The sequence below is a fragment of the Coregonus clupeaformis genome, chromosome 22 (assembly GCF_020615455.1).
Source record: "Coregonus clupeaformis isolate EN_2021a chromosome 22, ASM2061545v1, whole genome shotgun sequence".
In the NCBI taxonomy this organism is placed as follows: Eukaryota; Metazoa; Chordata; class Actinopteri; order Salmoniformes; family Salmonidae; genus Coregonus; species Coregonus clupeaformis.
This window is the reverse complement of record NC_059213.1, coordinates 1,798,030-1,819,832: the sequence shown is the minus strand read 5'-3', so window position 1 is coordinate 1,819,832 and position 21,803 is coordinate 1,798,030. Positions and strand designations below refer to the sequence as shown.

The following is a 21,803-nucleotide window of genomic DNA, read 5'->3' as shown; positions in this document are numbered from 1 at the left end:
AAGAAATTGTTAGGCCTATACTGTAAAAATGGCACATGATTGTCACTAATGAATGTCACAACTGTTAAGTTTGAGGATTGCTTGCGCCTGTCCTGAAATCTCTAATTAGGCAACAGTTCCGGTGGTGGACTCACCACGCTGGGGGTGGAGACAATCTGTAGCACGCCACCATCCCTCATTTGGTGAAATGGGCGGCATCTGAATGCTCTAGTATTGATGGGCACTGGAGCAAGGAAGATACAACCAATACCCAAATCACAGTGAGGGCAACGGATGGGCTGAGACTGATTGTAGCTTACCCCGTCCACCATTTAATTAAAATATATCGGGTATTTGTACTTTTCCATCCAATGGATGCAGCGGTGATGAACCCCCAGATAATGACGGATGTCAACGGCAACAGCAATGCCGTGAACGCCGAACTGGAGGTGAAAAAGCTCCAAGAGCTGGTTCGGAAATTGGAGCGGCAAAATGAGCAACTGAGGACGCGGGCGAACGGCTGCACTGGCAGCCCCCACATTCTACCTCCCTCCCCGGCCTATATGGCCGGGAGCTACTGCACACCTAGTCCGTTACCGACACTACTGTGCCAGTCTTCCTTGGGGTCATTTTTCCCGTCGGACGAACCGTTCGAATATTTACATTCGCATTATGCCGCTGCTGATGCTGCTCTAGAGGCGGAGGTTGATTATACGGAACCCACGGTTCTGGATGAGGTGGACATTCTGGACCTAGATTCTATATTCTCTCATGAGGAATCTGAAGATACCTGGTAACTATTTCACATTGTCCAATGGTTTGTATAATGTGGTTGACAGGTGGCACATTTAATCTGACAGATTTCTTTGAAACTTGCAGTCCATATTTGCATATGACAGTTGATATGTCATATACGATGGTGATGCAGTGTTTTGTTTATGTTATAGGATATATGACTGTGTTACTCGAGTAGAAGTAGGCCTATGGAATATAATTCTGCACCTGCAAATGAGAACCAAATCGTAGTAGGAATGATATACGACAACAAAGCCACACCTTCGAAGCTAATTGGATAGAAAGATCGAGCGGACACTTGTTACAATGTCATTCGATTTTTCTTTAGCAAACACAAAATATCGATTTGTTGCAATGATCATCGTCAACGATTACGATTGAGCAGGCAGCCACTGTGCTCTATGAACATGTGCCTGTTGAAATGGAGGCTAGACTGCATCAGTCTGAGACATGTTGACTTGGGGGGAGGACTGGACACAAAGTGCTATTGTTTTCGTGGTAAAACGTATGCATAAGAATACCCGCAGATAAAAGGCGACATTCTACTTTTGACTCATTCTTTATTATCTCATATCCAGTATAGTGCCCAAAACCAATTTTGAACTGGAGTCAGAATTGGCTGCTCCACACTGTGCGCTCCACTATTTTAGCGCCACAGTTTGCACTTGTTGGCTACAATCAATATGATTCTATTCTCAGGTCCTAAGTGAGGTTTTGGCTTGATGTCAATTTTTGGGATCACAGTAAAACGGGTAAACGTATCTCTGAACCGAAACAAATGTCTTCCCTGTAGACGGTAGGGGTTGATATGGGACTATAGGGCAGTGAAATTCTCTTCTTTCTCCTCTGGCTCTCTCATCCTGTCTTCCCTGCAGGCTGTATGTGTCAGCCAAGGCCCGGCTGTGGGGGGAGAGCCCTGTTACCACCCTCCAGTGGAGCAGACAGGTCCTGGACAGTCCCAGAGCAGAGGTGGAGTCTGCCCGCTCACTGTGCCTCAGGTTGGACCAAGGTATGAGGAGGGGTGGAACCTAGGGACCAAAAAAGAATGGATGGATGGATGGCTATATAATGGACCATGGTTTTCTGTCAACCTGACAAAATGTCTGGTTTTCAAAGACTTTCTTTCAACAGATGGTTATGATTGTACTTTACTGTGTGGGTGGGTACGTGTGTGTATACGTGTGTGCGCGCTTGCATGTGTGTGTGTGCATTGGTCTCATCAAGTTTAATAATTATAAACAGATCATTATAATCCACGTGAGATCACACCTCTATCTCGTTACCATAATGAGGAAACTGCTGAGTGTGCAGAACAGATAAGATTAGTGCGTACAACAAATCTAACGTTGGGCCTTTTGCACAAACACAATAGCACATCAGTTTGACAACTGAGAAAAGCAGTAGTGATTGTTGTAAGTAAAGTGAGTTACTCAGCCTTCATGTTATGAGTTCAATAGTTATGAGACAATTCCTCTGCATGTGTGTGATTGAAGCATGTTGTTGAATTCACTGGAGGTGAGGGGGGAGGTTAGCACTCTGAGGCATAGAGCTCAGTATGAAACAGGTCCTCAAATCTCTCAGGATTAGGTAACCAGGCTACTCCAGACTATTTTGGACTCGGAGGTAAAAGTACATCACCTTGCCAGACAGTCACTAGTCACATACAGTACTGGCTACATTAAACTACACACAGTACTGGCTACATTAAACTATATACAGTACTGGCTACATTAAACTACACACAGTAATGGCTACATTAAACTATATACAGTACTGGCTACATTAAACTACACACAGTAATGGCTACATTAATCTACATACAGTGGTCACGCACAAGCAGAGTCACTCCTGAAAAGACAGCAGTATACAAACCTACAGACTCACACATTGGTACCATGGTTATGACAGTGCAGGGGCGCAACTTTCACGGGGGACAGGGGGGGGGACGGGACATGAAATTGCATTTTTGTCCGTCCCCCCAGTTTTATCATTGGAATGTGATACAAAACGAGGCAAAGGTGTGCTTTAGGACCATGCGGACGCCTCCGAGTGGTCGGGTAGGCTGTTTGGTGTGTTTATCCGACTGGATAAAAAAATATATACAGTTGAAGTCGGAAGTTTACATACACCTTAGCCAAATACATTTAAACTCATTTTTTCACAATTGCTGACATTTAATCCTAGTAAAAATTCCCTGTCTTAGGTCAGTTAGGATCACCACTTTATTTTAAGAATGTGAAATGTCAGAATAATTGTAGAGAGAGATTTATTTCAGCTTTTATTTCTTTCATCACATTCCCAGTGGGTCAGAAGTTTACATACACTCAATTAGTATTTGGTAGCATTGCCTTTAAATTGTTTCACTTGGGTCAAACGTTTCGTGTAGCCTTCCACAAGCTTCCCACAATAAGTTGGGTGAGTGAATTTTGGCCCATGTCTCCTGACAGAGTTGGTGTAACTGAGTCAGGATTGTAGGCCTTCTTGCTCGCACACGCTTTTTCAGTTCTGCCCACACATTTTCTATAGGATTGAGGTCAGGGCTTTGTGATGGCCACTCCAATACCTTGACTTTGTTGTCCTTAAGCCATTTTGCCACAACTTTGGAAGTATGCTTGGGGTCATTGTCCATTTGGAAGACCCATTTGCGACCAAGCTTTAACTTCCTGACTGATGTCTTGAGATGTTGCTTCAATATATCCACATAATTTTCCTTCCTCATGATGCCATCTATTTAGTGAAGGGCACCAATCCCTCCTGCAGCAAAGCACCCCCACAGCATGATGCTGCCACCCCCGTGCTTCACGGTTGGGATGGTGTTCTTCGGCTTGCAAGCCACCTCCTTTTTCCTCCAAACATAACGATGGTCATTATGGCCAAACAGTTCTATTTTTGTTTCATCAGACCAGAGGACATTTCTCCAAAAAGTACGATCTTTGTCCCTATGTGCAGTTGCAAACTGTAGTCTGGCTTTTTTATTGCGGTTTTGGAGCAGTGGCTTCTTCCTTGCTGAGCGGCCTTTCAGGTTATGTCGATATAGGACTCGTTTTACTGTGGATATAGATACTTTTGTACCTGTTTCCTCCAGCGTCTTCACAAGGTCCTTTGCTGTTATTCTGGGATTGATTTGCACTTTTCGCACCAAAGTACGTTCATCTCTAGGAGACAGAACGCGTCTCCTTCCTGAGCGGTATGACAGAGGCGTGGTCCCATGGTGTTTATACTTGCGTACTATTGTTTGTACAGATGAACGTGGTACCTTCAGGTGTTTGGAAATTGCTCCCAAGGATGAACCAGACTTGTGGAGGTCTACAATTGTTTTTCTGAGGTCTTGGCTGATTTCTTTTGATTTTCCCATGATGTCAAGGCACTGAGTTTGAAGGTAGGCCTTGAAATACATCCACAGGTACACCTCCAATTGACTCAAATTATGTCAGTTAGCCTATCAGAAGCTTCTAAAGCCATGTCTGGAATTTTCTAAGCTGTTTAAAGGCACAGTCAACTTAGTGTATGTAAACGTCTGACACACTGGAATTGTGATACAGTGAATTATAAGTGAAATAATCTGTCTGTAAACAAATGTTAGAAAAATGTCCTAACCGACTTGCCAAAACTATAGTTTGTTAAAAATAAATTTGTGGAGTGGTTGAAAAATGAGTTTTAATGACTCCAGCCTAAGTGTATGTAAACTTCCGACTTCAACTGTATATATTATGTCCCCCCCCACTTCTAAAACCAAAGTTGCGCCCCTGTGACAGTGAGTGCATTAATTTCACCTGGTTAGGTGATGGAGATCACATTCTAATTCACAGCATCTACCTGGAGAAGGGTTGCAGTGGAGAGGTGACAGGGTTGAATGGTAATGAATGGGTGGCCGTGAAGTGAAGGTATGCGTGGCCAACTGGGGGAATTTAGCCTTCACACCAGGGTTAAGGCCTCTACTCTTGTGAGACATTCCATGGTGTCTAATGACCACTGAGAGTGGTGAGTGGACCTTAGGTTAATGTCTGAGAAGAGGCTGTCGTGTGAAACAGGACAGTGGAAGAGTGAATGGATGTGATGTGACGGCTCCCACGGTCTTAGCTGAAGGTAATGTATTAATACAGCTTAAGACCACTAAGCTCTTAATGAGAGGTGAAGCACTGGCCGCAACTGTCTCCCAGTGTGTGTTGTGCCATGCGTCACTTTCAACAGCTGAGAATAAGCACACACGTCAGCTTAATTGTATTTCTTTTTACTATCATCTATTTGAAAAGTATCAAATGTATTATGTTTTTACACATTAGATCCAATTTGACTTGGCGTTCATATTATATACTTGTCATGCAACAGCTTATCGTTGCATCAGTGAAGCTGCCTTTGCATCAGTGTATTACAGGTAACTGACAAAATAAAGGGAACAACAACATAGTGTAATACTTAACAAATATACTTTGTATCCCTCAAATACTCAAGTGTTTCCTTTATTCTGGCAGTTACACGTATCTTAATACAATGTATTGCTGTAAGGATCTCTACTAGAAGCCCATGTATTAATTCCACAGTAGCTGTAACTGCAGGAAAAGCCTTCCACTGCTTTCACACTTGGCCTACTATCTGCCTGTTGCTACGTTCACAGGGCCTCCCTCGGCAACCAGAGGGGTAACCATGGTTACCGTGTTTACATGAAAGGCACCTTCCCTCGATGCTGCTAAGTGGTTTATATTCTCAGTGACCGGTATAGCATAACCCCATTCTATCTGTGGTGCAGGGATATATGCAGCGCTGCGTTGAGCAGCTCACAGTCGCACCCACCACACAGAGGGAAAGAGAGAGACACTTTTATTTCTCAGCTCTGCAACATTTACTATCATTCTTCTGTCTGTCTTTGTTCTTTGATCCACCATGTGTCCTCTAGATGGATTGCTGGGATATTTACTTAGCGAATGTTCATTCCTGTAGGTCTCCTCTCTATGAATATATATCAGATGGTGTGTATGTGTGCGTGCAGTGTGTGTGGTCGCTGCTCTGTCCCTGGTCCTGGCCTGTGCTGAATGGGTGTGTTGAGCAGTGTGTGTGTGTGTGTGTGAGGGTTGTGAATGCAGCTTTGTCTCCTGGGCATTGGACAGCAGATGTGTTCCCTGGCTGCTGCTGAATAGTGGTTCTGTGACAGTCACAGCAGTGTGACGCGCTGGCTATGAGGTAAACAACCGCTTCACACTGCTGACCTCTGTTCCTTGTGAGGGGCCCGGAAAGCACTGACAGCTGTGTGTGTGTTTGTGTGTGTTTGGGGGTGGTCTGATACAATACAGTATGACATTGCCTTACTTTATCCCTCCCTTATCCTCCTCCTCCTCCTCCCTCCCATGCGTAGTCCATAGGTGGCGGGGGGTCTTCTCCAGCCCCTCGTCCCCTGCCCTCCCCCTGAGACGTGTAGCTGGAGTGTCCCCCCTCAGTGCCTCGTTCTCCAGGTCCTGCTCCACCCCTCCGTCCGCTGACAGACCTGGTAAATACACACACAGATTACTATGTGATATGGGGACAGATTACCATAATATTACCATATGACATTAGTAGGACTAGGAGTTTTTCAACCTTGCAACCTGATCAGGAAAAACTCTTGTCCCTATTGAGGAGGAAACCTTTGGGCCCTATTGAGCAGAAAATCTCAGGGCCCTATTGAGCAGAACAATTCTGGGCCCTACTGAGCAGAAACTCAACTTTTCCTGATCAGTTCACCAGCCGAGGAAAAACCCTGGTCCTTAGACATGAGGGATACTCTATCCATGATTACTTCTCGAACATGGTATTTCACAATTGAAAAAATACCACAGTCTTGATTGGAATAGTTTAGTCTTTTTTTCTCCATTAAAACAACTCTCCATGATTCTCTCTTTCTCTCCCCGTTATCCTGTCTCCTTCCCCTCCCTTTCTTTCTCCCGCCGTCAGCCTCATTCTCCTCACCCCTCCATCCTCTCCTCCACCTGTCTCTGTCTCCTGTTGGGAAGGCTGAGAGAATTCCCACATTCCTCCCAGCCAATCACTCAGCCAATCGCAGTAAGCCTTGCTCGCTCCCCCGCTGGCCCATGTTGTCTCAGTCTCTCTCATAGTGTCATGTCAAGGTTTGCATCTCAATAGTCTGTCTGAAAGAGCTTCCTCTCCTTGTCTCCTCTCCTTCATTCTTGCTGATGTTAGAGATATGGACAGGTGAAAGCACTTACATTTCACCTACCTTGGCTATCTTGTCAGATCAGAACAGAGGCGGACACAAGTGGAGGAGAGGAAGCCACTATAGACTATTGAGAAGCCCCCACGGTCATCATTCATCATTTATCATGGCAAGATAAGGAGTGTTTCAGTGTGTGTTCAGTTTCTGCTGCTTCAGGTGTTTGCCATGTGAAGTTCAACATAGTGGGATGGTGAGGGGACAGACTTGAGTGGAATGGTCCCTTTGGTGATGGAAGCACTAAATATCACACAGCTAGGGCGAGCCTGTGGGACCTGTCTGGCGGCCATAATGGAAAATGGCCATGGGGGCTTGGTGTGGCCATAAACACAATATGGCCTATTCTAGCTTTGTCTGTGAGTTGTGGTGCTTCTATCACCAAAGGCACAATTCCATGACGTGGCCTCCCCACTAACAGTGACTCGGCAATGTTTCTTAAAGGGAGAGTGATGTTTTTGTGGCTTTTTTTGCTGCCAGTGTACCTCTATCTAAACAAATCTTGCTTTTCATCATGTCAGTGTTCTTTGTGTTCATTGTTAATGTAAAATCTCTGCAGTGTCATTTGTCTCTGATCTAACCTCTGACCCCCGAACTGTGTTGTTGTGTCCTGAAGGCCGCAGCCTCCGGCGATTCCTCCTCAGCCCCCAGTCTTCCGTAGACAGTGAGCTCAGTGCCTCGGAGCTGGAGGATGACTCCATCACCCAGGGATACAAGCTACAGGACCTTGTTGACGTCCAAGTCATGGCTCGTCTGCAGGAGGACAGTGAGTCCCTCACCCTTATAATAACTGCTTTGGTGTTGTCACATAGCTGTCACTATATGGTGTTTTACACAGTAAGAGGTGAATTCCCCTCCTTACTATGTAAAAGGGTTTGAGCATCTATAGGTGGAAAATGCTTTATAAATCAGAACTATTATTATTAACTATTGAGCAGGTGACCTGAAAGGGAATAACTCTGGGCCCCAAGGTTAAAAGTAGGACCCAGAGTTGTTCATGGTCAGGTCATGTGGTTTTGGATTCCTGGCCCTATTCTTGCCCTTTATTGTTCCTCTTTCTCAATGTCTCTCTTTGTCTCTCTTTGTGTCTCTCTCTCTCTCTCTCTGTCTCTCTTTACTTATCTTCTTCTGTCCTTCTCTCCCTTCTAACACTGTAACATGTGATACTAGACCTCAGACTTCATCCAGGCTTTATTAACCTTAACCTCAGGCACAGAAGGTGACGACTGATTGTGTGTGTGATTGTTTGTGTGTTTGTGCGCTTGTCCGTATTTCCCCCTCCTTCAGGTCTTCGTCAGGACTATGCCACCAACTCCATCAACCGCCGCAGCGCCAGCTTCTCCTTCCTCTCCCTTCAGCACAGCGGCGAGGCCGACCTGGACGAGGAAGAGGAGGAGGAAGAGTACGGGCAGCTACCTCCTCCCCAGCCCCGCTTGACCCGTGTGGGACCCACCCTGCAGCGAGGCCTCCCCCACTCCCACACCTTCTCCAGCATACGGGACTGGAGGAGGAGCACCACCAGTCTCTCCAGCCCTTCCACCCCTCAGTACCCCTCTGGAGGATTCTCCTATCAGCCACCACCCCAACCCCAGGCCCTGGCCAGCCCCACACTCAGCACCTACACACCCGACCAGCAGGGCTTCAGACCAGGATCAGGTGAGCAGGCCTGGCCCATGCAGGTACTTGGGTTGCGTTCATTAGGGAAAATCACAATGAAGACGTTTTTATTGGACAGCTTCAGGTTGTACTGGACTCCTCCATTTTGTTTCAAACGTTTTCTCCTGTTCGGTGTCTATTGCACGCAACCCTGGCCCTCTGCTTAAAGTTATGAAATCTCACACTTTCTAATAAGAATTATTGCTTTGCAAGACTCTCCTCTAATAATAATGTTTATGTTCGCTATGTATTTTGGGGATCACATTTGGAATGCAGATGAATATGAGAGTACGTTTTTCAAACAAGCCTTTTTGTGTTGTCTTGGTGGCACATTTGCATAACAACAAAGTACAATATTAGTAGGGCTACAAACGGAGCACTATGACAAGAATTATGACACACGGCATGATGGCCCTCTTATGAAATAATTATACTAATCTATTTATAGGTTTGTGTTCAACTTGTCATCGTTTATGTTAATGGAGAAACAGGTCATTTTAAGGTAACCCACTAATTAATCACTAGGTAGTTCCTTGCCTGTTGACCGTACTGGCAGACTACCAGTGACGTGCTAACTGTAAGCCTCTTGTGACACTGACTGTTCCCTAAGCTCTTGGAGGGTATTCTGTTTCTGTTCTGGGAGCTAAACAGGAGTGGGACACTGAGGTGGTGAGATTACAGGAGATGTTTATCTTTGGGGGCTTTTAAAGAGAGTAGTGAGAGTGACACTTATTCTTCTTAAAGAGAGAGGACTCTATGTAGAATGTGAGATGATACAATCTTAGTCATCTGGATCTGTGGCCTTGAATTCATAGAGGAATTGGTGTGTGCGTGTGTGTGTGTGCGTGTGTGCATTCTATTTAGATAAGCTGCGGAGGAGCATGCCCAACCTGTTCAGGGCTCCCAGCATGCCTAGCGTGCCTAGCCCACTGAGCCCAGCCAATCACATCAGCTCCCCTTCCACTCTTCGGAACAGTCTGAGTTTTCGACTCGTCCAATGGGCTGGCCAGCAGGCTACAGTCCTCCAGTGAGATACCCTCCTCTTCTTTGTTTTAGCTCTGACCACACACATACTATAAAACTGCAGGGCTTGATTGACTTGCCAGAATTCATCAAATTGAAAATGATAATTCTAAGTAGGTAGTCCATAGATTATACAGTAGATCTGAGGAAAACATGAATATTATATTAATCCATTAATAATCCATGTTCCTCTCCCCACTAGTCCCTTCACCCGGTCAGCTGCAGAACAGAGTCCAGAGTGTGGGGAACTTCCAGTCGTTGTCGCGGCAACCCCTCAAAGCCACAGCCTACGTCAGCCCCACTGTGAAAGGGCCAGTTACCATGCCGACCTCCACCAGTCTGCAGTCCCTCAGCGGCATCAGTGGGATCCCCCTCCCTAGTAAACCAGCCGGGGGGGTTGGGGGCACACCTACACCCCCCCGGAGTAGCCTGCCCCGCCCCGCCTCCTTTATCGGGACCAGCTCCACCCCTCGAAGCAAGATCGCCCAACCCGCACGCAGGTAGGCTACTGTTGGACACTAGGGGAGCACCAACAAGCTCAAAACTAGGTTCTTATTGTCTGGGATCGTCATTTATTCCTTATTTTTCATCTCAATCTGATCTTCTTTCCCCCAGTTTATTGACGCCTCCTAAGAGCTTGTCCACCCTGAGTGCCCTACAAGACAGGAGCTGGAGAGATGGCTGCTACTGAGAGATGGATGAATGGAGACATGAATGGAGAGATGGGATCCAGAGAAGAAGAAGAGCTGGCAATGTAGAAAGACCCTGCTGGTTGGGGTCACTCACTGCCACACAAAGTGTTCTTGGGGAATTGAGAAGGCAGGTCAACCAAACTATAGGGAATAACAACCTTGTGTAGAACACCCTCATGATTGGGTATGTGAGGTGTGCTCAGCGCTCAAAAAGTAAAACATGCATTCTCCACCTGTCCAATTTGGTCTGTGCCAAGGGGAATCCCCCCGTTGATATTATGCACTAACAAGTTTTAACCACAGGCTCTATGGTTACATTGATGTCCTAAAGAAAGAGCTGCCACTTTATGCTAATTAAGCCACAGAATTAGTTTTTTTTACTTTGGAACTGATAAATAAAAGGTGTATTTTCTCTTAATGGAGATACTGCTAAAACAAAATCAAAATCACTCCCTATTGTCTGGGTGTATTTGGTCTAATTTTTACATGGCAAGGTATATTAAAATAAATATATATGTAGTATTTATTATCTTATGATTAGTGTACAGACTAAAGTTAACTTTCAGTGTGCATTGTTGGGATGCTGATCGTATTGATGCAATATTCTTCTTGAATTTTTTTATGTGAAGCATATTAACCAAATTAAAGCTAATGTCTGAATTTGTTTACAAAATGTCTCACCACGACAGGGAAATGACTTCAAGTTGTGTTTTGGACACTTTTTAAACTATAAAGATTCACTGGTGTATCTATGAAATATTTGTAATTGTTGCACTGATTGTACAAGTGTGAATTGAAATCTAAGTGTTTTTGTTCATTTTATTTGTGATATTGCACTTTTATGGTTAATTATACTTTTGTTGATGAGGAGCACGGTAGATGTTTTGTCTTTTGGGATGAAGGATTTCTTTTAAAATATCATTTATGTAAAATTCTCTCACATTCTGTTTTTGTTTCAGTTTAAAAAAGCAGGTTAGTATTCACAGCACGTCTCACCAACTCTTTCTCCAAAACACTTTTTTTTACTGAATTTAATTGAATGAGTGTATTTGTTTTAAAAACCGAACTAAAATAAAAGATTTTTAAATTATTACATTTTTTGTTGATTATTTGAACCTCTTCTACTGTTATTCTGATATTCAACATTCTGTCTCTAGAGTTAGTAGGCTACTGGCTATTTCCACAGGTGAAGTTCTTACATTTTCGCTAGGTTTGTCAGATTGATTGTATTTAGGTTCATTATCAAAGGACATGTAATGCTTTCTGTTTTAAGCCTATCCCAAACATTAACCATTCACAGTTAATGCCTAACCTTAAAAATGTGGAGTTAATGCCTAAACATAACCTTAATCACTTTGAAATGTGAAGTTCGAGAAACCTGGATGAACGTCTAATTCTAATGTGAGACCGAGAGCTAGTTGCAGCATTACTAGAGTAGAGTAGCCTACATCTGATAGAGTATTCTATTTGGCAGTTCGCATTAGTGAACAGTCAAAGCCACAGGCATGTATATACGGTACCTGTAGGCCTACTGTTCAAGGTTTTAATAAAACAAGCGTTCCCATACCGGGAGTCGAACCCGGGCCGCCTGGGTGAAAACCAGGAATCCTAACCGCTAGACCATATGGGAGGTCTGCAAAGCTGTAGGTCGAAAGATCTAGCGGTAATACAAGTGAAATCCACAGCAGCGTTTCCAAACCCTCGAGTACCCCCAACAGTACACATTTTTGTTTTAGCCCTGGACAATAAAAAATATGTACGGAGGGGAGTATTCGAGAAGCAGGGTTGGGAAACTGCTGTAGAGAACATAATGTTCAATGATGTTTTAACAAAACAGTCGTTCCCATACCGGGAGTCGAACCCGGGCCGCCTGGGTGAAAACCAGGAATCCTAACCGCTAGACCATATGGGATGTCTTAAGCGTTAGTAGGACTATTGACTATTTGTTCCGTCTGCACACGACGGATGACATGTTTATACTTTCTTTCATCATTCAATCCATTCTTCTCATATTTTAATAATAAACAGCGATTAAAACAACACTTTTAAACGACTGTGTTGTCAAAATACAGCCAATAAAAGCGATAACAGTAGCGGCTACAACCAGTTTTGACCCTCAAAGACATCCGTATCTACGTCATCAGAAACGGACGTCGTGTTGTTGATGGGCGAGAAATGTTCAACATTTTCTGCTTTTGTGTGTAGCTAGCTAGGTTGTTTAACCTTCCCTTAATTATATTATATTGGATCAGAAGACATAATGTGAGTATTTTCTTTCACGTCACACCCATTGCAATTTCGTTTAAGATTTACTAAAGCGAACTATTTAACGTTAACGTTATTGGTATGAAAATGTATGCACTCACTAACTGTAAGTCGCTCTGGATAAGAGCGTCTGCTAAATGACTAAAATGTAAATGTACATTTGTACCGGAGAGCCAAGTCTGTCCCCAAGCCATAAGACTGCTGAACAGTTAATCAAATGGCTATCCAGACAATTTCCATTGACCCCCTTTATTATTTATTTATCTTAATTGTTTTGCACTGACTCCCTTGCACTGGCTCTATGCACACTCACTAGACTCTACCCACACACTCACAGATACTACACTGACTGACACTCCAGCACACACACACACAACACACACTTTCACACGTCACATACGCTGCTGCTACTCTGTTTATTATATATCCTGATTGCCAAGTCATTTTTAACCCTACCCACATATACATACTGTATTACCTCAACTACCTCGTACCCCAGCACATTGACTCGTTACTGGTAGCTACTCCTTGTATGTAGCCTCGTTACTGGTAGCTACTCCTTGTATATAGCCTCGTTACTGGTAGCTACTCCTTGTATATAGCCTCGTTACTGGTAGCTACTCCTTGTATATAGCCTCGTTACTGGTAGCTACTCCTTGTATGTAGCCTCGTTACTGGTAGCTACTCCTTGTATATAGCCTCGTTACTGGTAGCTACTCCTTGTATATAGCCTCGTTACTGGTAGCTACTCCTTGTATATAGCCTCGCTATGGTTTGTATTGTTATTATTTACTTTTTTAAATATAGGAAATATTTGTCTTACTTATTAACTCTGCACTGTTGGGAATGGGCTCGTAAACAAGCATTTCACTGTAAAGTCTACACCTGTTGTATAACATGACCAATAACATTTGATTTAATATTGTTGCATATATTCATAAGTTAACATTAGCTAGCTAGTTCAGTTTGTACGACCATGGTTGCTTTTTATTCACTGTCCAAATGTCTATTCTGATCAGCTTTCAAACACATGTTTATGAAGTTGTTTATTTTGTTTGTATTACTCAGGTCGGAATATTGGAAGTCCCAGCCAAAGAAATTCTGCCAGTACTGCAAGTGTTGGATAGCCGACAATAAACCTGTGAGTGTTGAGTAAATTGTCATGTAATTTGTACCAGTATGTGAAGTTAGTGTACTTAGCTGACTAGCTACCCATTCAGGCATGATCATCATGCTAGCTATTCAGTCTCTTTGACTAGGCCCTTCTCATGTTGCTAACATTGAATGAATGCTTACTTGTTCTTGGTGATGTGTGTCAAAGAGAGAGTAGTCTGTTATGTTATGACTGCAAGAGGTTGTGGCTGAGGACAAGATTGTATCGTGTATTAACCGCTGTGCTTGTTTGTTTCTCATGCAGAGTGTTGAGTTTCATGAAAGGGGGAAGAATCACAAAGAAAATGTTGCTGCCAAAATTGCTGAGGTGAGTTGTCATCATTGTGTTTTGCCTTCACTTGTGAAACATAGAATGATGGGTGCCTACCATGGGGTTGTAGCTACCATACTGCATAAGATGTGGCACAAATACAGATGCCATACATGTTGTCAATCACCCAAGACCTTACTCTTTTCTCTCTGGGCTCTATGTAGTCTGCTGATAACACGTTATTACACAGAGGTATCAACAGGGGTCACTGTTGCAAGGGAAACTATTGATGCGTTGTAAACGCAGCTTGGCATGCATAACCCTCCTGGCTGGCATAGTGGTGTATTTCAGCAGAGATAAGGTCCAGATATGGCACTCTCACCCCATGCTGTCATCTCATTGGTGACTTGGCTGATACTTCGGCCCCTCCTCTGTATAGATGCAAAAGAAGAGCATTGACAAGGCGAAGCAGGAGGATCGTCAGTCTAAAGAGTTTGCAACGATGGAGGCGGCTGCACTGAAAGCATATGAGGAGGATATGAAAAGGTTGGGGATAAAACCATCAGGTAACTACTTAATGAAATGTTTTATTGATTTACTAACTTAATAACTTGCCAGTCTGTTTTTATTTGTACTATCAAATAAGTGAATGTAACTTATTACCATTGTTTTTATAGTTTTTTGTATTCTTATATTTTATTATTTCTTATTGTTGTTGTATTGTCGAGAAGGAACCTGTCAAGCATTTTGTTCGACAATGTATACCATGCATATACCGTACATACGACTAATGAAACTTTAAGCATTTAAAAAGTTGTTAGAACACACTCTGGATAAGAGTGTCTGCTCAAATGGCTAATATATCAATGTGATTTTGTGTGTTTGCTTAGATTCCCCATCTCAAACCAAAGCCCAAACGCCAAGCCCAGTTCCATCTCATTCTCCATCTCAACCTTCACCTCAATCTCGAAAACAAGAAAAGAAGCAAAAGCCTGGAAAGGAGAGGATGCCCCGAAACGAATCAGAGAACTGGGTGGAGGGAAAGACAAGCGAAGGACTCTCATACTACTTCAACTCTATGACAGGAGGTAGGCAGGCAGGCTTCACACAAGGTGCTTGAGGTGCTTAAAGTACTTGTAATTCAAGTACCGGAATACCTTGAAAATCTGACATTTTCTCAAGTTGGTACTTGAAAAGTACTTGAATTAAAATGAGAGGAGAATAGAAAATGATCAAATATGTTAATGTTAAAAATATTAGAAAAATGTATTTCTCTTACGAATTCATTTCCAGGCAGACTACCGAGTTTTATTTCCTCATGTGTTTCGCGCTCTGGTTGCCAGGCGAGTTCTCTCATTCCACCCACACTGCCACTCAGCCAGGCAGGTACAGAACCGACAGATTAGGCTCCACCAAACGTCACATCGATAGCTAAAATGCTGGGCAAATATAGATTTAAACCTGCCTTTTGTGCGTATGGAAAATGTATGGGATCTTTTATTTCACCTCATGAAACATGGGACCAACACTTTACATGTTGCATTTTATATTTTTGTTCAGTACAGTTTACCCACCTTTTTTTACCACTACACCACTGGACCCAACCGACCTACACTGTAAGGTGCAAATAAATGGGTCAGACTTTGACATTGCGAGCATCAGCCCTGGAGGGGGAAAAACAAAATGCTGCATCCTGCGCTGGCGCAAGTTCTACATTGTGACTTTTTGCCTCATTCAAGGTGATATTCCACTTTATCAAGCGGCAGCCGTTCACGTGCCATTTTCCTCACACAGCCCACCCGCCCTTCTCCCGACCAGCGACTCTAAAGCTGCCAGTCAGAAGCAAGACGCTTTTTTGTAGCTATTAAGTAGTAGATTCCCAAATGCCCAATAAAAATACAAAACAGTCATAAAGCTGAAATTGTGTAGTAATGCGAATAGGAAATGCTCATCACTACTCAAATTACATCATCAGTCCTGACTTACCACTTAGTAAATAAGTGGTGAAACACATATCATTGAGTAGAACTTGTAAGGTAGTGATGAATAGTAAGTTAGTTGAGGTTTTGGCGATATACTGCCATCTGGTGGCGAATAGAAACAATTGCATAATAACAACTATTACAAATTGATGATCCTTGAAAATAAATATTAGAGCTTAAAAAAGTGTTTTAATTTGACTTACCACTGTCTGTACAAACCCTGGGTGGGCTGAAGACCACAACACCTCCCCAGGTATCAGAGGTGACGGGTTAAAAGTCACAGACTGTGACTTTAAGAAATGAGTTTGGAACATACACCTAGGACCATTCACCTTTCTCCTGAAGCATTGTGTTTTTATGTCTTTTCAGAATCTCGGTGGGACAAACCATATGGGTTGCAGGGAAAGAGCCCACCCTCTCCACAGCCTGGTCAAACTGAGGTACACAGAACTTTTTACTTAATTTTTCATAATACCTTTCATTTCACCAGGAAGTCTCTTGTATTTTGTTACCCATTTGATATGTTTACAGTCAGTGTACTGTACAGAGGTAAATCCTTCAAGTCCTGGAGTGAACACACTGTTTTTTTTTTCTGTAGATCTCCTTAGGTTGTGCCTGGATGGAGGCCGTCAGTCCTGATGGATTTACCTACTACTACAACACAGAGACTGGAGGTCAGTCTATAAAGACCACTGATGACAAGAATTATGTATGTTTGACATAGTTTTGATGTTTCCCCCTCTCTTACAGAGTCCAGCTGGGAAAGACCTGCAGATCTCCCTGCCGGTGGTGAGTCTGGGTCTGGGCCCAGTGGAGAGACAGTGGGCCCCCCAGGGGTAGATGACCCATCTGCCCCCCAGCCAGAACCCCTCTCTGGGGAGGACAGCTCAAACAGTGCCAAAGGAGCCGGGGAGGGAGAGGATTCCAAACAAGTCACCAAGGTTCAGTTCTCAATACAACAACCCCATTGGTAGTGAATGGGCACAGACAATACTAGGTATTAGTTTAGGATCTGAGTCATGGTGACTGACGATCATTTTATTGATCATTTGCTCTCCTCAGAAAAATAATACACCGCCTTCAGACAAGGAGGGAGAGGATGAAGATGGTGATGATGGTAATGATGATGGGGGGAAGGGAGAAGGGGCCAAAGACACACCGGCAGCTGTGCCTGAAGAGAAAGAGAGGCCTACTGTTAAGAAGACCAGGAAGACCAACCCTTACGGAGCCTGGGAGCAGATACAGGAAGAAGAAGAGCCTTAGTAAGAGACTGTTATACTGTCAATGTCTTCATTTGGATTTAACTATGCAATTGTTTAGATTTCCACAACATTTTGTTACGGTTCGCCTTGATGAACAGGACCCTGGTGCTAGTCTGTCTCTACTTTAGCCAACTTATTATTGTGTGCCTTACTGAATGCTAAGCTAATAACTCACCTGTCTGCTCTATAACCACCCCCCCCTCAAGTGAGAACGTGGACCTGCAGCTGCCCCAGGTGGAAGGTGCAGCAAGCGCCCCCGCCCCCACGGAGCTGCCGCCTGAGCCCAAACCCAAGTTTAGGGAGCGTATCATCACCTCTCTGGGGGACGAGGGCGGTCCCGCGTCGGGAGCCGGGGCCACGTTCAGGAAGAGGAAAGCAGAGAACGGGAAATCCTCCAGGAGCCTGAGGCAACGAGGAGATGATGACTAATACCCAGGCTAACTCAAATATTAACTCTCTGTTAAACAGACACAAGGCTTCAGAAACTGGGGGATGTTGTTGGAGACTGTTATTGTGTAAGGGGACAATTCTAGCAATGTCATATAAATACCTGGATACACAGGTCGGGTCCCTGAGGGCTACAGAGAACCCAATTTATCACCAAGATGCCATAATTTCATAAATAATTGTTCAGGTTGAATTTTACCCATCCAACTCACAGTATATAAGCAGCTTTTGGGGTGGAGCAATAGCCCCCACAGGACAAGCAGACGTCTGAAAGAAGCTTGATCAGTGGCTTTGGCTGTCCTAGCTTGAAGTGTTTTCAGCTTACTCTTTACAATTTCATTTTTCAATGCCTGAAGCCCCACCCCCCCTGCTTTTTTATTTTAGTTGAACAACATACAGCCGTGACAGACATGGACAATATCATTTCCAGAGATATTTTCTTATGCGTCTGTGATGTATTTTTAACTGGATAATTTATGGATGGCTCGTGAAGGACCGCTGTGATGTTCTTATATTGTGGTGGTGGTTGTCATTTTCCACATCATCACAAGTAAATGCTCAGGGCTGCGTTTCCCAAAAGGATCGTAGCACTAAAGTCATCTTTTGTCCATTTACTTTCAATGGAATGAACATGATCCTAGTGCTACGGTGCTTTGGGGAAACCCAGCCCGGAACCATACTTCAGCATTGTTGGAGTATTCGAGAAGGAGCATGCAGAGCAAGTTTTCTACATTATGATTGATGAAATATTGTACAAATTATGTACTTTTTTAATGCGAGCACTTGAATAAATATTCTGCTGGTGTGGACATTCTCTCTATGCTTCTTCCTTTAGTCCTCCATCAGCCTTTAGTCATCAATAGTCTACCACAGATTTATTTTGCAGACTTCCGTCAGAGCAACTCAAACATTTCACAATAAACGTTGCACAGGGGCTTGAGTAGCCTCGAAGGTAATTCTTAATTGGTGCCGATACACACACATTGCTATGGCTGTGTAGGAGAGATACTGATGCCATGACTGGCCAGCTGCCAGACAGCCTGGGTGCTAGAGATTAGAGCGTGTGTGTTGGGCTGAATCATAGCTCTGACACACCCAATAGGAGCAGGGATCATCAGCAACTATTTCCAGTAACGTTTTATGTCTTTATTAATTTTAATTTAATTTAAATTCTTTTCACATAAACTGAACCAGGATCAGTGTTCGCACCACTGCTTCCATATCTTTATTAAGATGCTAGGGTGTAATTCTGCATATGTTTGAGACTGGTCAAAGAGCTGGGTTGTCTGCAGCCAGGCTCTCTCTGCTCTCTATTTTCTCCACACACGCCATTCTTTTCACATAAACTGAACCAGGATCAGTGTTCGCACCACTGCTTCCATATCTGCTCTGACTCCACCAGTCTGACTGTTCTCCTGTCAGTGCTGCAGCGGTGGGTCACGTTAGCTAGCTCCCAGAACTAAGGCGTCACACTGTCGAGTCAGTGTCTCGGACTGAAGGTCAGTTCCAGCAGAGCCTCCTTCTCTCCGTGTTCCAACAGCTCTGAGATCAGATCATCCAGTGGCTCCCCGCCCCTCATGAACTCCTGCCAAGAGAATAGACAAGACACAAAGAACAAAACTGTTACCACTACATGTAAAGCATGACATGACACACATTACAGAAGAAATCAACTTCCATTATAGACTGCTTGTTTGCATAGTTAGGAGCCCACCTTGATATCTCTGGTCACATAGCCAGTCCGGTGGTCTGTCACGCGGTCCTGGCTGAAGTTGTAGGTGCGAATCCTCTCCGACTGGGAGCGAGTTCCCACCTGGAGAGGGAACAACATGAGTGGGGAAGGGGGAGAGAGGAGGGGGACAGTAAAGTGTTAGGATGGGACTGTGTGTCGCGGATCACCTGCTGTTTGCGTGCCGTAAGTCTCTGCTCCGTCTCTCTGCCCTTCATTCTCTGGTAGAGGCGGGCCTTCAGCACGTGCAGGGCCGTGTCACGATTCTGTAGCTGAGAGCGGCTCGTCTGACACTCTGCCACCGTACCTAGGGCCAGAGAGCATGGGTCAGTCAGTAATTCCATTTTAATTCAGTCAATATCAGGAGATCAATTGAAATTCCAAATCAAGAAGTGCCATTGGTTTTCAATAAAGATATAAACAAATTCTTAAAGTGAATTTTCAATACATTTCCTGTTTCCCCGAACTGTAAGCTCTTACCTGTTGGCAGGTGTACTATTCGGACAGCACTGTCTGTTGTGTTGACACTTTGACCTCCCGCCCCTCTCGATCTGAACGTATCAACCCGCAGGTCCTTAGGGTCAATGCTGATGTCCAGCTACAAAACAGAATGCCAATCTATTATCATTCTAACAGATAGACAGAAAGGCAGATAGACAGGGGGTTCAGACAGACAGACAGGTGTACCTCGTTGGGTTGTGGCAGGACGATGACGGTCATGGTTCCTGTGTGAATGCGTTGCATCCTGGAGGACAGGCCCACCTCGGGGATCCTCTGGACCCGGTGTGTCCCTCCCTCATGCTTCAGAAGCCGGTACACACTCTCCCCCGCTACCCTTACTGCCGCATGGTGCAGCCCACCTGAGTGATAATCAATCAGACAATAAATACACCAACCAATCATACATAAAAACAGACACTTTCATCCAGTGACCCACAATTCCACAAAACACAGACAGAAGGACGGTAGGACCGACAGACAGAATAGAAGCAATACCATATTCAGCAGGTGTGTAGTTGAAGACCTCAAAGTCCCAGTTCTTGTAGCTGGCAAGGCCTTGGTACATGTCAAACATCTCTCTGGTGAACTGTTGACAGATGTCACCTGGATGAAAACATGTGTACCAGAGAGGGGACATACATTATCATTAGGACCAGGAGTGTAATGGAGAGCCATTGTCCATGGCCTATGATGTTCATTGAGTAATTACCTTGAACTGATTCACTGACTCACCTCCTGTTGTCCGCCCTGTTACCACCTCCAGAAGGACATTACTGGTGTCGTGTGGGTCACTGGGTACTAGTGCCTGGATCAACTGGGGAAATATGAATTCAGATTTTCTCATTTAGTTCCAGACTGACTAAGGCAGACATTTAAAATGTTCTGTGTCTAATGTCTGTTCTTACATCTTTTCTCAGTGATTCGATTTTTTGGGTGATCTGTGCTTGTTCCTCTTTCAGTAACTGGACCATGTGTTGGTCTTCCTCTTTGGAACCGACTGTACCTGTAAAAATAGAATATGGATGTAAATGTATAACATTTTCAGATCCATGACACATATTGCACAGTTAGCACATTGTTATTGAAGCATGGGCGACCCCTTCTGGTCAGTTGCGGCACAGCAGGCATTACAGACACTTATGAATACAAGATACAGAAAAAACACTAACTAGTTAGCAATTAACAAAATACACAAAATAGAACACAGCTTACTTACTCTGAAGCAGAGTGTCGACCTCCTCAAGGTCTTTCACGGCATGTTCAACGCTCTGAAACGCATTGGCCACTGGTGAAAGTCCCACCTGTCTCTTGTTCAACTCTTTCCTGTCGGAGTCGTTGAGAAACACATGTTGTAATGTCTTGGTGACATCTCTGTACTCTTCCACAAGCTGCCGAAGATATCGTTGTACAGACTCATTCCGATATAAATCTCCCAAATTATTGTTACAATAACGTCTTGATGATACGAGTGATCGATTTGCTAGTTCCTTCCATATTCTGTTGTGCATGTGGCGGGGCGAGATGAGGCGTGCGCACGAGCCGCACACTCCAATACATTTATGCATAAGCATCTGGCTACAATGTATACGAAATAAGTGTCAACTGGTTACATGAGTTTATCATCTCATATTTAGTAACATCGTAGAGAAGAAGATAATCATGCTTCCAGCAAGGTCAAAGAGTGATGTTGAATGCTGGGATATGTAGTCATAAATAATGTTTTTTTGCCCCGTATTTTACAACAGCACCCCCTGGCGGTGTTAACAGCTATTTAAATTAATCTGTAATCTGATTGGTCCTCAAAGAGGGGGTACTAAACCAAGAAACCCACCTCCTAAAACTTATATTGG

At 44.0% G+C, this 21,803-nt stretch overlaps 3 protein-coding genes and 2 non-coding genes across 6 annotated transcripts; 2 read left to right on the top strand and 3 right to left on the bottom strand.

Moving 5' to 3' along the window:
* Positions 1–265: 265 nt before the first annotated feature.
* On the top strand, positions 266–11,437 carry LOC121534228 (SLAIN motif-containing protein 1). Its single transcript, XM_041840823.2, is given in 9 exon segments — positions 266–772; positions 1,650–1,783; positions 6,125–6,256; positions 7,590–7,739; positions 8,261–8,629; positions 9,494–9,612; positions 9,614–9,656; positions 9,855–10,152; positions 10,268–11,437. Coding segments are annotated over 9 exon segments (1,743 nt in total). The 5' UTR covers positions 266–350; the 3' UTR covers positions 10,344–11,437.
* Positions 11,438–11,902: 465 nt separating this feature from the next.
* Positions 11,903–11,974, bottom strand: trnae-uuc. Its single transcript has one exon. It is a non-coding gene; the product is annotated as a tRNA-Glu (tRNA).
* Positions 11,975–12,184: 210 nt separating this feature from the next.
* trnae-uuc lies at positions 12,185–12,256 on the bottom strand. The gene has a single exon. It is a non-coding gene; the product is annotated as a tRNA-Glu (tRNA).
* A 235-nt stretch (positions 12,257–12,491) lies between these two features.
* On the top strand, positions 12,492–18,532 carry wbp4 (WW domain binding protein 4). The gene is made up of 10 exons (XM_045206360.1): positions 12,492–12,606; positions 13,678–13,750; positions 14,027–14,089; positions 14,472–14,598; positions 14,923–15,120; positions 16,384–16,454; positions 16,613–16,688; positions 16,765–16,955; positions 17,077–17,276; positions 17,483–18,532. Coding segments are annotated over exons 1-10 (1,224 nt in total). The 5' UTR covers positions 12,492–12,604; the 3' UTR covers positions 17,706–18,532.
* Positions 18,533–18,583: 51 nt separating this feature from the next.
* On the bottom strand, positions 18,584–21,644 carry mtrf1 (mitochondrial translational release factor 1). 2 transcript variants are annotated; one of them, XM_041840825.2, is made up of 9 exons: positions 21,170–21,644; positions 20,859–20,956; positions 20,686–20,767; positions 20,449–20,556; positions 20,140–20,312; positions 19,933–20,050; positions 19,623–19,759; positions 19,438–19,536; positions 18,584–19,308 (listed from the first exon to the last, which is right to left on the bottom strand). In XM_041840825.2, exons 1-9 carry the CDS (start codon positions 21,522–21,524, stop codon positions 19,204–19,206), a joined length of 1,275 nt encoding a protein of 424 aa, XP_041696759.2. In that variant the 5' UTR covers positions 21,525–21,644; the 3' UTR covers positions 18,584–19,203. The 2 variants fall into 2 exon arrangements, with proteins under 2 accessions (XP_041696759.2, XP_041696760.1); XM_041840826.2 differs by lacking the exons at positions 20,859–20,956; positions 21,170–21,644 and having other exon boundaries at positions 20,663–20,751.
* Positions 21,645–21,803: the final 159 nt, after the last annotated feature.

Coding starts and splice junctions, on each gene's coding strand:
- wbp4 (XM_045206360.1), top strand. Junction 13,751..14,026: donor GGATAGCCGACAATAAACCT/GTGAGTGTTGAG, acceptor TTTCTCATGCAG/AGTGTTGAGTTTCATGAAAG. Junction 14,599..14,922: donor GTTGGGGATAAAACCATCAG/GTAACTACTTAA, acceptor GTGTTTGCTTAG/ATTCCCCATCTCAAACCAAA.
- mtrf1 (XM_041840825.2), bottom strand. CDS start 21,524: ATGCTTATGCATAAATGTATTGGAGTGTGCGGCTCGTGCGCACGCCTC. Junction 20,051..20,139: donor TCCTGCCACAACCCAACGAG/GTACACCTGTCT, acceptor TCTGTTTTGTAG/CTGGACATCAGCATTGACCC. Junction 19,309..19,437: donor ATGTGACCAGAGATATCAAG/GTGGGCTCCTAA, acceptor TTCTCTTGGCAG/GAGTTCATGAGGGGCGGGGA.